Below are 16,362 nucleotides of genomic sequence, written 5' to 3'. Positions count from 1 at the left end.
TGTTAAAAAACAACAAAGAAACAAAGGATGCTATTGACAGAAATTTCAGTACATTTCTGGAAGAAAGAAAAAAAGTGGTTGTAAGATGGTCTGTGGAAGAGCAGAGAAAACTACCAGCCTCTCTGGGAACTGGAGCAAAGATGAGAGTCTGTCTTCCAGAGAAGAAGCAGAGACTCTGGGTTCCAAACTCAGAGGCTGTGAACGTAAGTGGTAAAAGTGGCTCATGGGCCGATTTCTGCGTGATTAATTAAAGGATGGCCTGCTGACATCTTTGGGCCAGTTGCTCTCTTCCCCTTCTGATCATATCCAGAAGACATACATAGCATCGGAGGTACCCACCTCCAGGCTGAATCCCTGAGGATTTTTCACTAAACAAACTGGAGAGTCTGCTTTGGGATGCCCTAATTTGGGTAAGAAAGCCAGAAAGAGACACAGAATCTAAGATAACTACAGAGCTCCACCATAGCATAGAAAGAAGGAAAAAGTCAGCTCCATTCAGGAAGGAAGTACACAAAAGTCCTCCATACTCTGAGTAAAGCTCTCCTTATTTAAGCAGATCTCAGTTTTGTTGAGATATAATTCACATACTATAAATTCACCTTTTAAAAGTAGAGAAGTCAATGGTTTTGTTTGTTTGTTTGTTTTTGAGATGGAGTCTCACTCTGTCTCCCAGGCTGGAGTGCAATGGTGCAATCTTGGCTTACTGCAAGTAATCCGCCTCCTGGGTTCAAGCGATTCTCCTGCCTCAGTCTCCTGAGTAGCTGGGATTACAGGAACGTGCCTCCATGCCCGGCTAATATTTTGTATTTTTAGTAGAAGCAGGGTTTCACCATGTTGACTAGGCTGGCTCGAACTCCTGGTCTCAGGTGATCCACCCGCCTTGGCCTCCCAAAGTGCTGGGATTACAGGTGTGAGCCACCACACCCGGCAAGTCAATGGTTTTTAGTAAATTCACAGATAGGTCCAACTATCACCACAGTCAATTTTGGAATATTTTCTTTGCTTCTAAAAGACACCCTATGTCCTTCAGCTGTCACCTCCTAATTCCCCAATTCTCCCAACGCCTGGCAACCACTAATCCACTTTCTGTCTCTGTAGACTTGCTACTTTGGACATTTCATATAAATGGAATCACACAGTATGTGGCCTTTTGTGTCTGATTTCTTTCCTTCAGTGTAATGTTTCCAAGGCTCATCCATGTAGCGTATATCAGTACTCTTTTCCTTTTTATGGCCAAGTAGTAGTTCATTGTATGGATGTACCACATTTTTTCTGTCCGTCCATCAGTTGATGGGCATTTGAGTTGTTTCCACACAGGGCAGATTTTTAAAGCAGAGAACCCCCAGTTGGCATGCCCCATGCAACTAGCTGCCCCCAGCCTGCCATTCAGGGAAGAGAGAGGCCTGTTGGAGAAATAGGTTTGTATGATTGCAGAGGAAAACCACGCTACTTCTTCCATTAAACTCCTGCTTAATTTATAACTATGAATAGATAATTAAAGATCACTAAAATTTTTCTAAAATCATCAATCAGCATGAAACAGAAGGAGCAAGATGAAAAACAAACTTGCCCCCAAGGGAAAAACAAGTAATTCAGGAAACATGCATAAGGTAAGATGAGGCTGTGGGCAAGGAGCACAGTCTGGATTTTGCTGATTGTATTCTCTGGTGTTAGTGAACTCATTCTTCCATCCTCTGTGTTTGTAATTCTTTTCATTGCTAGTTGAACCTAGAAGCTTAGATTCAAGTTCTATTTTCTTTTTTTGGCAAAACTCATACAAAGGTAGGGGTATGTTCTATCGGGAGAAACACTGGTTGTCTCCTTTTGTGGTGTTAATAGCCATTGATACTCAATGCCTGGATTCCATTCATTCATTAAGGGCTTGTATTAATTTAAAGTAATTTCAAAGAAAAATTAATTTTCAAAAGAAAAAAATTTTAAAACTATCTGTCCACTGGTATAGTAGATACAAATTAAAAGAACAAAGCTTATGCCAGTTCTAAAATGTTATCAACCCATTTCTCTGTTACAGCAGTTGAGCCAGTTTTGGTATAGTCAGGAAACTGCTCTGCGACTTGCACAGGAGGCAATTGCAGCTGTAGGAGAAGGTGGCAGGTGAGATTCAAATTTTGTTTCTCTTTTTGGCTTCTAATCTAATGGAATATTTTGAATGTCCTTTTTGGATGACAGATGGTTTGTAAGAAGTCTGAACTATAATCTGCAAATATTGTAGATCATGGTTTGCAGCACATGACAGATTAAGACCTGCTTCAACACTGGGTTTAGAGACCCACTCAGAAACCTATTCATTGTGGAAGGTCTTATCTCTTTTCCTTTTAACATTTTGTAACCTGTTTCTTATCCTTATAGAGTTCAGTTCAAAAGAGAAAATCTTAATGTTTGACCATTTTGAAGTTTTAAGAATATAGGTTTTCTTTTTCGTTAATTTGGTATGTATGTATGTATTTATTAATTATTTATCTTGAGATGGAGTCTCGCTCTGTCGCCCAAGCTGGAGTGCAGTGGTGCGATCTTGGCTCACTGCAACCTCTGCCTCCTGGATTCAAGCGATCTCTTGCCTCAGCCTCCAAGCAGCTGGGACTACAGGCACCTGCCACCACGCCCAGCTAATTTTTGTATTTCTAGTAGAGACGGGGTTTCACCATATTGACCAGGCTGGTCTCAAACTCCTGACCTTGTGATCCACTTGCCTTGGCCTCCCAAAGTGCTGGGATTACAGGCGTGAGCCTCCACGCCCAGCCTGGTTTTTACTTTTATCAGAACTTTGCATGCATATAAAGAGTCAAATGGTGACTGGGCGTGGTGGCTCATGCCTGAAATCCCAGCACTTTGGGAGGCTAAGGCAGGCAGATCACCTGAGGTTAGGAGTTTGAGACCAGCCTGGCCAACATGGTGAAACCCCGTCTCTACTAAATACAAAATTAGCTGGGCGTGGTGGTGCATCCTGTAATCCCAGCTACTCAGGAGCCTGAGGCAGGAGAATTGCTTGAACCTGGGAGGCAGAGGTTGCAGTGTGCCAAGATCACACCACCGCACTCCAGCCTGAGAGACAGAGTAAGACTCTGTCTCAAAAAAAAAAAAAAAAAAAAAGCCAAAGGGTTCTAAAAGGCTTAATGTATTCTATATCCATATCCCTTATTAACCCCCGAACTCTCTGTCTAAATATCCTATCAGTAAGTTCAAACATATTTCAACTTCTTTAAAAAAAACCTGTTCCCAGGGCTCTGCCACCTGTCCCAGTCTGCATGGTCTCACGCTGGTTTTGCTCCACCTCTTTTCTTGGTATCTCCCTTCATCATCATGCTGGAGTCCTTATACCTGTCTTTCCTTCTAGATTCCCTATTTCCCGTACCCCATCCTAAGTTTACAGCCTTATCATGGTGGCGTACCTCCTCCGATAGCTGCTACAGAAAAGGCACGTAGGAGGGGAGTTTTTAGAACCTTTCATGTCTGAAAATGCTGTTTTCCTACCCTTCCTCTTGATTGTGATGGTTTTGTTGGACAGCACATTCCAGGTTTTGAAGGCGTTGCTCCATTGTCTCCAAACTTCCATACATGCTGTTGAGAAATCCAGTAGCATTCTGATTTCTTATAGGAAACTTGCTTTTTTCTATCCATCCCCAGTATTCAATGTGCCTCACTGTGGAGTTTTTATCTGTTGTCCTGGGTACTGGAGCGCCTTTCATCCTCAACACACATGTCCTTCCGTTTAAGAAATTATCTTACATTATTTTTTTGATTTCTTTCTCCACTTTTTTTTTTCTGTTCCTCTTTTTGGAACTTCTTTGAATAGTGTACCTGATCTTTTAATTTTCTTCTTTTTCTATTTATTGTCTCTTTACTTTCTGGGAGAATTCCTCAACTTTATCTTCTAAACTTTCTACTGAGTTTACCATACCTGCTACCATGCTTGGAATTGTCTGCAGCTCTGTTTTTTTTGGTCTTTGGGTGTCTTTTCATCCTTCTGAGGATATTACAGAATTTTTTAAAGTTCTCTTTTCCCTCTATAGTCTCTGTTTACCTCAAAATGCTTTTTCTGTTTGTTAATTTCATGTGATATATTTATCTAATCTGTGTTCCTTAAGTGTCTGTGGACATTGAAGGCTGGGGCACTCGAAAACTGGGAGCCTCATCTGCTTTGATCTCTACAGTTGGAGCATCTGAATGAGCCATTCTCTTAGGGAACCCCTGTGTCTAAGACTTTTCTTGTAGTTTTGTCAGTGGTCCAGGGAAGGTCCTCCTAATTCCTGACTGGAAGTTACACATCTAGTTGACATCATCCTTGGAGGCATGTGACTGAAAGGCTGGAAGTTTCATCGTCCACTGCGTTTAACTTAATCCTCCTAATTTCCACACAGCACATCATCATCCACTGTGCCTGGCATCCTCCTTCCAAGCATCCCTCCATCCAGAAAACATCCCTCCAGTTCTCTGCCACCGTCATGGGGAGGCAGGCTTTGGGATATAGCAGATAATCCTGAGAAAGAATGCTTCTTAAAATAGGCCTTTCAGTGAAACCTCCCAGTTTTGGCCCCACCTTCACCTCTGCTTCTTGAGTTACCGAGTTCTGTGGCTTCCTGAGCCCTTACGTGTGCCACCTCGTGAACCAGGGCGTTTCTCAGCTTTCCGGGTGCCAGTGCAGGATTCGGCCATTGCAGGTCTGCCGAGCCCCACTACCCACCCATCTGCTCTTCCGCTTCCTCAGCGTGATTGCTTTAGTCTCCGCTGACACGCCCCTTGGTTTTTGTTCTTGTATTCCTAAATAAGACAACATGAAATCGCACTCTTGTTTTTAGTGGGCTTTCGTGAGGGAGCACATTTACGTGAATGTGTTCAGTCTGCCATCGGTAGTGGGAAATCTTCCATTTTTCTTTTCACTGTTCTTTTTCTTTTTTTGATTATATGTAGTCGTTTAGTAGGTTTTTCTTAGTGACACTGCTTTTACATATACTTTCCTTTTTGCCACTAATACGAGGGCCTTGGAAGCAACTTTTAATCTCATCTGAAAGTCAACTTCAGTATTCATAGGAACTGAGTCATCATTTTAAAGATGAGTAGGAGCTGCATTTCTTGAGTGCTTACTGTGTGCCCTCTCCTGCTGTAAGTGTGTTGTCAGGGTCATCTCATTCTATCCTCACATCTCTGTGCATTAGTTCCTGTTACACTCTCCAGTTTAAAGACAGACACTGAGACCAGAGGTTCAGCTACTTGCAGAAGGTCACCCCGTGGGAAGTGGCAAAGCTGGGCTTTCAACATAGGTTCTCTGATCCCACTGCTGCCAGGTAACCACCACCATCCCCACCAGACCCACCAGTCTTTCTGCTCTCATTCCTTCTTGCATCCTGGACCACTGTCCTACCTGAAGTACATCCTTCAGGTGGATTTCTCAGGGAACGCCTGCTGGAGGCAATTTTGTTGTCTGAAAATATCTTTATTTCACCTTCTTTATCGGAAGATGTTTTCATAGTGTGCGTATATAATCCTTGGTTGCAGTTCATTCTCTGTCAGCACAGTCAGGCTATAATCCCACTGTACTCCAGCTTCTTTTCCCCCTCCCACCGCACTGATCCAGAGCTGCCGTGCAGGGAGAGTTGTGTCCTGCCAGCAGGAACACATGTTTCCATAGAAGCATTATGTGATGTCACTGGTTCTGTTATCTGCTGCAGTGTCTTTGGGCTGAGAAGCCTGCTTAGCCTGGCATGGGTACCTAAGATGGGTACCTTGTCTCTGTTAAGAAATGTATCACATATTTTTAAAGCTGAGCGTAATTTTTAAATTAGGTCCTTTTTTGAATGACAATATATGCACATATAAAAATCCAAACGTGACAAAGGAATTGTGAGAAAAGGTCAATCTCTTCTCCATTGTATCCACGTCCCCCAGGCACTCTCCCATGAGGCAGCCATGGTCACTGTCTCTTGGATAGAGGTCACCTGTATAACTATAAGCATATATCCCCACTCCCAGGAAAGCATACTTTACACTGTTCTGTTCCTTGAATATATCTAAGAGATCATTCCTTATCAGCAGAGAGAGGGCTGCTTCAGCCTGTTTTAAATGGCCACAGAACTTTCCATTGTAATAGGCATACCAGCTGGGCACGGTGGCTCACGCCTCCTTTGGGAGGTCAAGGCAGGCAGATGGCTTGAGCTCTGGAGTTTGAGACCAGCCTGTGTAACGTGGCAAAACCACATCTCTGCAACAAAATATAAAAAATTAGTGGCCGGGCAGAGTGGCTCACGCCTGTAATCCCAGTACTTTGGGAGGCCGAGGCAGGTGGATCATGAAGTCAGGAATTCAAGACCAGCCTGGCTAACGTGGTGAAACCCCGTCTCTACTAAAAATACAAAAATTAGCCAGGTGTGGTGGCAGGTGCCTGTAATCCCAGCTATTCGGGAGGCTGAGGCAGGAGAATCACTTGAACCTGGGAGGCAGAGGTTTCAGTGAGCTGAGGTCATGCCACTGCACTCCAGCCTGAGCAACAGAGTGAGACCCTGTCTCAAAAAAAAAAAAAAAAAAAATAGGTGTATCACAGTCAACTCAATAATTCCATGTTTAGGTTACTTCTAAGCTTTTCGGCAGTTGCTTTTATTTTTATTTTATCTATTTTGTGTTTTTGAGACAGAGTCTCACTCTGTTGCCCAGGCTGGAGTGCAGTGGCGCTATCTCGGCTCACTGCAAGCTCCACCTCCTGGGTTCACGCCATTCTCCTGCCTCGGCCTCCCAAGTAGCTGGGACTACAGATGCCCGCCACCATGCCCGGCTAATTTTTTATATTTTTAGTAGAGACGGGGTTTCACCGTGTCAGCCAGGATGGTCTCGATCTCCTGACCTTGTGATCTGCCCGCCTGGGCCTCCCAAAGTGCTGGGATTACAGGCATGAGCCACCGCGCCCGGCCAGCAGTTGGTTTTCACAGTTCCACAGTTAACTCTTGGAACGCTACCCATTCATAAACTGTGGGCTGCTGTAATGAGATAGATACTTTAATTTCCTTATACAATAAAGAAGCAAAGCAGAAATTCAGAACAGCTTGTCTGCAGTGAGATCGCATTTTAATGTATCTTTGTGGAGAACTGGAGTGAGCTGGGGAGCTATTTGGGTTTATCTTTCAAGATCATGAATATTACAAAATGACTTTATAGTATTTAGTTGGGACAAAAAGTACTTAAAATAAATATCAAAGGCATAGCATGAAAATAATAGGTAAATTTAGGCTTTGGGTTAACTTCAATCTAAATTTTGTCATAATGTGTTCCTGCTATTTTACATTTTTCACTATAAAAACTATAGTCTTTCATATCTCAAAGTTATAAGTTATAGGCTGGGCGCGGTGGCTCAGGCCTATAATCCCAGCACTTTGGGAAGCTGAGGCAGGCACATCACCTGAGGTCAGGAGTTCAAGACCAGCCAAGCAACATGATGAAACCCCATTTCTACTAAAAATACAAAAAAATTAGCCAGGCGCAGTGGCACGTGCTTGTAATCCCAGCTACTCGGAAGGAGTAGCAGGAGAATCGCTTGAACCCGGGAGGCAGAGGTTGCAGTGAGCCGAGATCACGCCACTTCCCTCCAGCCTTGGCAACAGAGTGAGACTCCATCTCAAAAAAAAAAAATTATAAGTTACAGACTTTTAAGTACCAGATTCCTCAAAAGTGAGACACTATAAAGTTTTTTCTCAACATTGACTATTACACCAGTTTGCATTGTTTCCTGTAAGAAAATCTGAGCACTCAGACCTGTGTGTTTTTTAGTGAAGTAGTTGTTAACACCGTAATCTCTCTATTAAAGATGTTTCATGAGTGTGTTCATTTTGTCTCCTAGAATCGCATGTGTGAGTGCCCCTAGTGTTTACCAGAAACTCAGAGAGCTGTGCAGAGAAAACTTTACTGTATATATCTTTGAATATGACAAAAGATTTGCCATGTATGGAGAGGAGTTTATTTTCTATGATTACAATAATCCATTGGACTTACCCGAAAGAATTGCTGCACATAGTTTTGACATCGTAATAGCAGATCCTCCCTATCTTTCGGAGGAATGTCTCAGAAAAACATCAGAAACCATCAAGTACCTGACACGGGGCAAGATTCTGCTGTGCACAGGTAGGTGCTGCATTTCATATCTCATGAAAGTCACTGACAGTGGCTATTCGGGTCTTAAGGGTCAAGAAGAAATCCTGAGTCCACCACCTCCTGTGTGACTTGTGAACAAGTTATTTAACTCTTTGTGCCCTGGATTCCTCACCTGTAAACTAGGACTGATAATACTCTGCCATTAAGGATCCTAAAGAATTAAGTGACACAAAGTACCCAACACCGGGTCTGATGCATGGTGACTGCTTGATGAACGCCAGCTGTTACTTTTACGTACCATTATCAGTAGTAGTGGTATTTTATCCAGCCTCTACACTTTATCAAAGAGAAATTTAGAATCTATAGAGTTTAAGTGAATTGCCTAAGGTTACAGAGTAGACATTAGATTGGGTTAATGTGGAAGATTTTTCCTACTGGTGAGATTGATATACCTTTTTTTTCTCTCTGTAACCTCAAACCACTGGGCTAAGCATTCCTTCCACCTCAGCCTCCCAAGTAGCTGGGACTTACAGGTGTGTGCAACCAGGCTGGATTTGATATACTTAAGGCAGATACAGTAAAATTCAATAGAGTAAATCTGAGAACTTCAAGGTGGGAGGAAACCTTGGGGCAAGGAATTCTAGACCAGGCTGCGCAACATAGCAAGACTCCATCTCTACAAAAATTTTAAAAATTAGGTGTGGTTATGTGGGCCTCCCAGCCATTTGGGAGATAGAGGTGGTGTGTCTGGAGTGTCTTCCTTCTGGTGGGTTCTTGGTCTCACTGACTTCAAGAATGAAACCGTGGACCTCGCGGTGAGTGTTACACTTCTTATAAGTGGCATTTCTGGTGTTTGTTCCTCGTGGTGGGGTGGTGCTCTCACTGATTTCAGAAATGAAGCCACAGACCCTCGTGGTGAGTGTTATAGCTCTTAAAGTTGGTGCAGACCCAAAGAGTGAGCAGCAGCAAGCTTTATTCTGAAGAGCAAAATCAAAACTTCCATACCATGGAAGGGGACAACAGCCGGTTGCGCTGCTGGCTGGGGGGTGGCCAGCTTTTATTCCCTTGTTTGTCCCCACCCACATCCTGCTGATTGGTCCATTTTACAGAGTGCTGATTGGTCCATTTTACACAGTGCGGATTGGTCCATTTTACACAGTGCTGATTGGTGCGTTTACAATCCCTTAGCTAGACACAGGGTACTGATTGGTGTGTTTTTACAGAGTGCTGATTGGTGCGTTTACAATCCTTTAGCTAGACAGAAAAGTTCTCCAAGTCCCCACTAGACCCAGGAAGTCCAGCTGGCTTCACCTCTCAGTGGGATGATTGCTTGATCTCTGGAGGTCCAGACTACAGTGAGCTGTGATGGTGCCACTACACTCTAGCCTGGGCACGGAGCAAGACTGTCTCAAAGAAAAAAAAAAAAAATCTGAGAACTGAAACCTTACCAACTGACCCATCTCTTTACTTCTGGGCACCTGTGGTGTCCACACCCTTGAGTGCTGTTATGGACGCTATACCCCAGTCACTCTGGGCTGCGTTTGTACCCTGGGCACCCTGCTGGGAACAGGGCTGGGCCGGGAGTGGGGCCACGGGGAGCTGTTCGATGTTCTGGAGCTGGAGTGTGGGGAGGGGCGCCCTGTTCGCACAGATGCCATGGTTGCCTGCGCGCTTATTCACTTCATTGCTTCCTTGAACTCTGTGCACCGCTCTGTGTACCGGCAGGCAGCGCTCTGGACTCATGGAGTGTGCATTTTAGTTTCAGGGGATACTTTAAAAAAATAATAATAAAATAGACTAAAGACTGGAAGCACTAACCCTGAGAAGAGTAACAGAGACCCGGGCACCTGCACTTTGCCCCAGGGAGCTGAGGGGTCAGGAGCCACGGCCGCAGCGGCCCGGGAGGGCAGAGTCGGGGCAGGAGGCCCCCAGTGCCTAACAGAGGGGACCGTGGGCATTGGGGTTTTCTTCGGAAGCCCGAGGCGACGGGGCGCAAATTGTCTGAAGACGTAAGACGTTCGCTTTAACTTGACCGAGGTTTTGGGGCGCGTGAACCTTGGCACCACGGGCTGTTGCTGCACCCCAGGGAGGGCGGTGGCGTCAAAGAGATACTTTGAAGATGAAGTTGAGAGAGCTTGCTGTGTTCGAGTGTGGAGGAGAAAAGAGGACAGGAGTCAGGGCTGTGGATGCCACCTCCTGCGGGGATGTCACAGGGTAGCTGGCTGTGTGCGGTGGGCCCAGGGCAGGGAGAAATTGGGAGGAGGTGGCAAAAGGGAGTGGGAATACATTCGCACCTGTGTTTGCAAGATTGGATATTACTGAAAAAAGAGTCTTGGCTCAACGTTGGGAAATGCTAGTTTTTAGTAGTTATTTTTGCTTTGCATATATATGTGTGTGTTTTGCACACATATATTAAATTGCAAAAATATTGGAGAAGGTGAAACGGAATGTAAAGAAGACTCGCTCCCTCCCCCTACTTGTGAATTGTCAACTAATTGCCACCGGTGGTTCACCTAGAGCCCCTCTCACAGCTCAGGACACACTGAGCTCCGGCTGGGTGTCACTCTCTGGATTCATTTGCTTTGTTCTCTTCAGGTGCCATCATGGAAGAACAGGCAGCAGAGCTCCTTGGAGTGAAGATGTGCACGTTTGTTCCAAAACACACCCGGAACTTGGCAAATGAGTTCCGCTGTTATGTGAATTATGATTCTGGGCTGGACTGTGGGATCTAATTACAGATGGTGACATAACACGGGAAGGAACCCTGTCACATTCCCCTTTTTGCATTTTCCTAGTAGATTTAAAATATATACTCTCTTCCCCTCCCCCCAAACTGGAGCCGACCTTGCCTGATTTTCAAAATAAAGTACATGACCTTCATTATTGTTTCCTTAGGGAGGGCCTGGCCTCCCTAGAGCTCAGTCTTCTGCCAACCTGAATTCATGGAATTCGAGTTGGAAGAAACCTTAGAACCTGCCTGATGTACTCTCCTCGTTTAACATATGTCAAAACAGCAGAACAGTTGCGTGGCTTGCCCAAGGGCTCCTGAATGAGACAGGATCTTGGCCTCTGCCTTGGGCCAGAGCAGTCTGGTAGCATCCTAGGGCTTGTGAGGACCCCCACCCCCATGTCCCACCCCAGCCCTCCAAGGACACAGACTTGCCTCCATGAAAAAAGGCAATAATCCAATAACTAGCATCTGAATGCCTCTTGGAGCTCTCCTCCTCCAGGTTCTAGGTGGGCTGCGAGGGATGACAGGTGCCCAGGTGCCCTCCCCACATGGCTCAGACTCAGCACCCTCCCTCTGAACTGCCTGAGAAAATGAAAGACCCATTTGTAAACCAAACACCAGGACCAAAAAATGAAGCTGGGACGAGAGTGCTAGATTCTCAACTGTTCAGAAAATATGCCTCTGTGCATACCCCAGAGCACGTCTCAGCAATCAGAAGTGAACACGCAGCATGGCTGAGTCTCGAGGGCGTGATGCTGATGGAAGAGCTGCGCCGCACAGGCCACACACTGGATGATTCTAGGTATGACATTCTAGGGAGGAGAGATTCGTGGGTGCAGGGGGAGCATCAGGATGGGGCGAAGGGGATGGGTGGCCCACAAAGGGGAGTTCTCCTTGCTGGTGGCGTGTTCTTTGTCTTGTCTGTGGTGGTGGCTTCATGAACGTGCCATGTGGCAGCATCGCATAGAACCACACAGAGATGAGCTCGTGTGAAACTGTTGAACTTGGAATGGGGTCTGTGGGTTGAGCCGGTGTCCATTTTCTGATTGTGACACTGCACTATAATTATGTAAGATGTTACCATTAGGTAAACTCGGTGTAGGGCATGAGACCTATCAGTATATTTTTGCAATTTCCTGGGAATCTACAATCATTTCAAAATAAAAACTTTCCAAAAAATTAATGCCCTCTTTCTGGGAAAGGATTATACTTCCCCACCTGATAAGACTTGCTTTGGCCAACAAAATGTGAAAGATGGCCGGGTACTGTGGCTGCTGTGGCTCGTGCCTGTAATCCCAGCACTTTGGGAGGCCAAGGAAGGCGGATCAGTTGAGTCCAGGAGTTCGAGACCAGCCTGGGCAACATGGTGAAACCTTGTCTCTACCAAAAATACAAAAAAATTAAAAAATTAGCTGGGCATGGTGGCACACTTCTGTAGTCCCAGCCACTTGAGAGGCTGAGGTGGGAGGATCACCTGAGCCCAAGAGGGCGAGGCTGCCGTGAACCGTGATGCACTACTGCACTCCAGCCTGAATGACAGAGCCAGACCCTGTCTCAAAAACAAAAACAAAAAAACCCCAAAATGTGAAAGGAAGTGATGTGTCATTTCCAGCCTCTGGCTGTGACTGGAGCAGGGCCACCGCCCACCTGCCAGGGATGCGAGGAGAACCAGGAATAAGCCTGTGTCATAGAACCATGGGCTTATTACCCACTAGAGCAAAACCCAATCTGTCGTGACCAAGCCAGAGAGGAGGCCTGGGTCAGGGAAGCCTGGAGGACAGGCCTGGTCTTTTTTGCTGCTGCTTAGCCCTCAGCTGCCCGACTTCTGGACAACATTTAATTTACTTTAAAAATCACTCTTTTCAGTGTGGTGGCTCACACCTGAAATCCCAGCACTCTGGGAGGCCGAGGCAGGTGTATTACCTGAGGTCAGGAGTTAAAGACCAGCCTGGTCAACATGATGAAACCCCGTCTCTACTAAAAACACAAAAATTAGTTGGGCATGGTGGCGGGCGCCTGTAATCCCATCTATTCGGGAGGCTGAGGCAGGAGAATCACTTGAACCTCGGAGGCAGAGGTTGCAGTGAGCTGAGATGGTGCCATTGCACTCCAGCCTGGGTGACGAACAAAACTCGATCTCAAAAAAAAAATCACTCTTTTTATGAGACATTGGTATTTTTATCACTGTACAGGCACCTGGCCTTTGTTAAGTATTCAATAAGTGTTCTTTAAAAAATAACCCCTACCTTATTATTTCCATATGTAGTTTGCTCTGTGTGTAATTTGTTAAATTGTAGTAACAAACTATGTACAGAAATGCAATGTTTAACTTAGGAACTGTGGGAGAGTAGTAGTCTAGAAATAACAGAATTGTAGTTGTCCTATAAATCCAGCGTTTAGTTGAAGAGAAACCTTATTTTTTCACAGGAGGTGAGGGAGAGAAGGGACAAAGTTGGATTCCTATCAAAAAATGTACAAACATTGTAAGTTAGGAGGCTTATGAAATGAAGTGACGGCATTTTTTGTTTAATAAGCAGCCAACATGTTTCATGGCTTTGGACCCTGGTGTGATTTTGATTTTAGCAAATCTGTGTTCATATATGATCCACTTCTAGGTTTCATAAAAGGCCATCTATACCTCTGCAACCTTATATTTAAAAAAACTCATTAGGCCTGGTATGTTCCTTTGGGCGGTTAATTAGGTGGGAGGCGTTGGGCTGGGTGATGCCACAGTTGTCATGCCATCTGGAATCCCCAAGGCTCCCTCACCGCCTGTACCTTAGCAAAGCACTGCAGAGGTTAAAAGGAATGTTTTTAATCCACGTCTTTTTAAGTCCTTCCTGATTCGTGGGAAGGGTAGAAGAATAATTTCTGTTTTGCTAACAAAATTCCAGCACTTCTCAGAAACTCTTCAGATGTGTGTCTGGGGTGATGAGGGCCTGAACGGCAAGAACAGATGAAAGGCAGTGGGAACTTGAAGACCACATTTCAGATGGGGCTTCCGTACTCCTCCTTTCATTCCTTCCTAAAATCAGAGCTGGCACCAGTTACTAAAAATGACCATTTCCCCCCTTTGCCCTGCTGGAAGAGATGCGGTAAGACATAATGAGATAACTGGCCCCTGACTGTGGAACTGTTGGTATTTGCAGAGTGTTTTTGGATTTCTGTTCCCAAATGATTCCATTTTTGTAGAACAAGTATATAATTGAAATACTGTCACTTGGAAACGATCTTCAGGAACCAGCAAAGCACCTCCATTCCAAAGGCTGCCACAGAATCCTCCAGGTAGAATTCATGTGAAGGAAACATGCACTTTTCTGGGAGGAGGGGAAGAAGCTCTGAAATGTGCAATATCATGTGTTGCCCCCCCACAAATCCTGGGAATGAAAGGCATGGAGGGAAATGTGTGAAATAAACCAAGTGGATCTGGGAGTAGGGAGGGAGATGTCACTGAACTTTGGCTGGCACAATTTATCTAGCCAGTAAACTTCCTTATTTGTTTGATAAAACACAATACCAACCTCCCATCTCTGCAACACCCCCCCACCAAAAAAAACCCTTCAGTTTTAGCAAGAGAAAAAAATTTTGTCCCAAAAAGATCTTGTTTTGAAACAGTACCTTCCCAAGCTTAGCCACCACCTCTAATTTCAACATATTATATTTAAAAGCTGCTGCCCAGTTAAAGTTCTACATTTTGTTTTATTTCTTTATTATTTTGTCAGGTTTTTTTGTTTGTTTGTTTGCTTGTTTTGTTTTGTTTTGAGACAGAATCTTGCTCTGTCACCCAGACTGGAGTGCAGTGCCACGATCTCAGCTCACTGCAACCTCTGCCTCCCTGGTTCAAGCAAGTCTCCTGTCTCAGCCTCCTGAGTAGCTGGGACTACAGGCACCCACCACCGTGCCAGCTAATTTTTGTATTTTTAGTAGAGACAGGGTTTCACCATCTTGGCCAGGCTGGTCTTGAACTCTTGACCTCGTGATCCCCCCGCCTTGGCCTCCCAAAGTGCTGGGATTACAGGTGTGAGCCACCGCGTCCAGCCTTTTTTTTTTTTTTTTAATTGAGATGGAGTTTCACTCTTGTTTTCCAGGCTGCAGTGCAATGGCGTGATCTTGGCTCACCACAACCTCCGCCTCCTAGGTTCAAGTGATTCTCCTGCCTCAGCCTCCTGAGTAGCTGGGATTACAGTTGCGCACCACCATGTCCAGCTAATTTTTTTGTATTTTTAGTAGAGATGGGGTTTCACCATGCTGGTCAGGCTGGTCTCCAACTCCTGACCACAGGTGATCCACCTACCTCAGCCTCCCAAAGTGCTGGGGTTATAGGTGTAAGCCACCCTGTATTGAAGCACCCGACCCAGTGATTTCATTTTAAACTTATCTTTTGTACAAAAAAAGTGTACAGACTGTCACTTACAATCTGTCACTTGTAAGTGACAGATGCCTCCTAAAGCGACGTAACATGGAGAAGGCTTAGCTTGATGTTTATTTTCAGTGTGGCTTATAAATGACTGCAATGATGCGTCCATGTCCACACATGTGTTCATGTGTGCCAGGCACTGTGCCAGGTACTTTGCTAACAGTGTTGAGTCCTCACAGGGTGGGCGCTGTGACCTCATTTCACACGGAAGGAAAATGAAGCGTAGTGGGGCGAAGGGAGCAGGTTCATAGAGTGGCACCCAGGCGCGAAGTGCTTGAGCAGCTTTGTGGTTTCATCATTTTAGTGGACGAGGGAGATTGTCTTGCTCACCACCGCCTTGCAGGAGCTAGTGACTGGAACCAGGCAGGTGCCCAGTAGATGGTCACTAAGTGGATGAATGTATAGTACAGAGAAAAAACACAGAGGCTGCCTTTCTCGATCTTCAAATGGAAAGCTCATTTCTCCTGTTGGGAATGTGCTACCTTTTAGCAAGCGGAGGGTAAACGAATAATTAATGCAGTGAATAAAATCATGACATTTTCCCCACGCAGAGAGTTTCCTCTCCTTGGGTGCCCTTCCTCCAAGGCTTGCACTATTTATATTTGAAGAGTGACCTGGAAAGTGTTACACAACAGCAGTGATAATGGAAAAAACACCTAAGTCGCTGCTTTAAAAGGCAGTTCTGGGCCAGGTGTGGTGGCTCATGCCTGTAATCCCAGCACTTTGGGAGACCGAGGCAGGCGGATCACGAGGTCAGGAGATTGAGACCATCCTGACTAACACAATGAAACCCCGTCTCTACTAAAAATACAAAAAATTAGCCAGGCATGGTGGCGGCACCTGTAGCCCCAGCTACTCGGGAGGCTGAGGCAGGAGAATGGCGTGAACCTGGGAGGTGGAGCTTGCAGTGAGCTGAGATTGCGCCACTGCACTCCAGCCTGGGCAACAGAGAGAGTCTCCGACTCAAAAAAAAAAAAAAAAAAAAAAAAAAAGCACTTCTTTTTACTGAGTGGATTTGTGCTGTTGCTCTGGACCTTCTGGTTGCTGGACAGGAATGTGTTGTAGACACACCACCACCAGAGGATCCCGTTCTTCCCCCAGAGGTTGAATGGGAAGTACA

General features: G+C 45.3%; 1 protein-coding gene across 6 annotated transcripts in view; it reads left to right on the top strand.

The window, feature by feature from the left end:
• Window positions 1-16,362, top strand: part of LOC105490300 (EEF1A lysine methyltransferase 1) — a 146,983-nt gene that overhangs the window by 34,106 nt on the left and 96,515 nt on the right. For 4 of the 6 annotated variants that reach the window (XM_071081684.1, XM_071081687.1, XM_071081683.1 and 1 more), the window contains exons 3-4: window positions 2,033-2,115; window positions 7,844-8,124. In XM_071081684.1, the coding sequence (XP_070937785.1) occupies window positions 2,033-2,115; window positions 7,844-8,124 (364 nt within the window). Of the gene's footprint in view, window positions 1-2,032; window positions 2,116-7,843; window positions 8,125-10,689; window positions 11,628-16,362 lie in introns of all 6 variants that reach the window. The other 2 variants (XM_071081686.1, XM_071081685.1) reach the window with 1 other exon arrangement.

This window comes from Macaca nemestrina, chromosome 16 (assembly GCF_043159975.1).
Source record: "Macaca nemestrina isolate mMacNem1 chromosome 16, mMacNem.hap1, whole genome shotgun sequence".
Taxonomy (NCBI): domain Eukaryota; kingdom Metazoa; phylum Chordata; class Mammalia; order Primates; family Cercopithecidae; genus Macaca; species Macaca nemestrina.
This window is presented reverse-complemented; position numbering and strand designations above follow the sequence as displayed.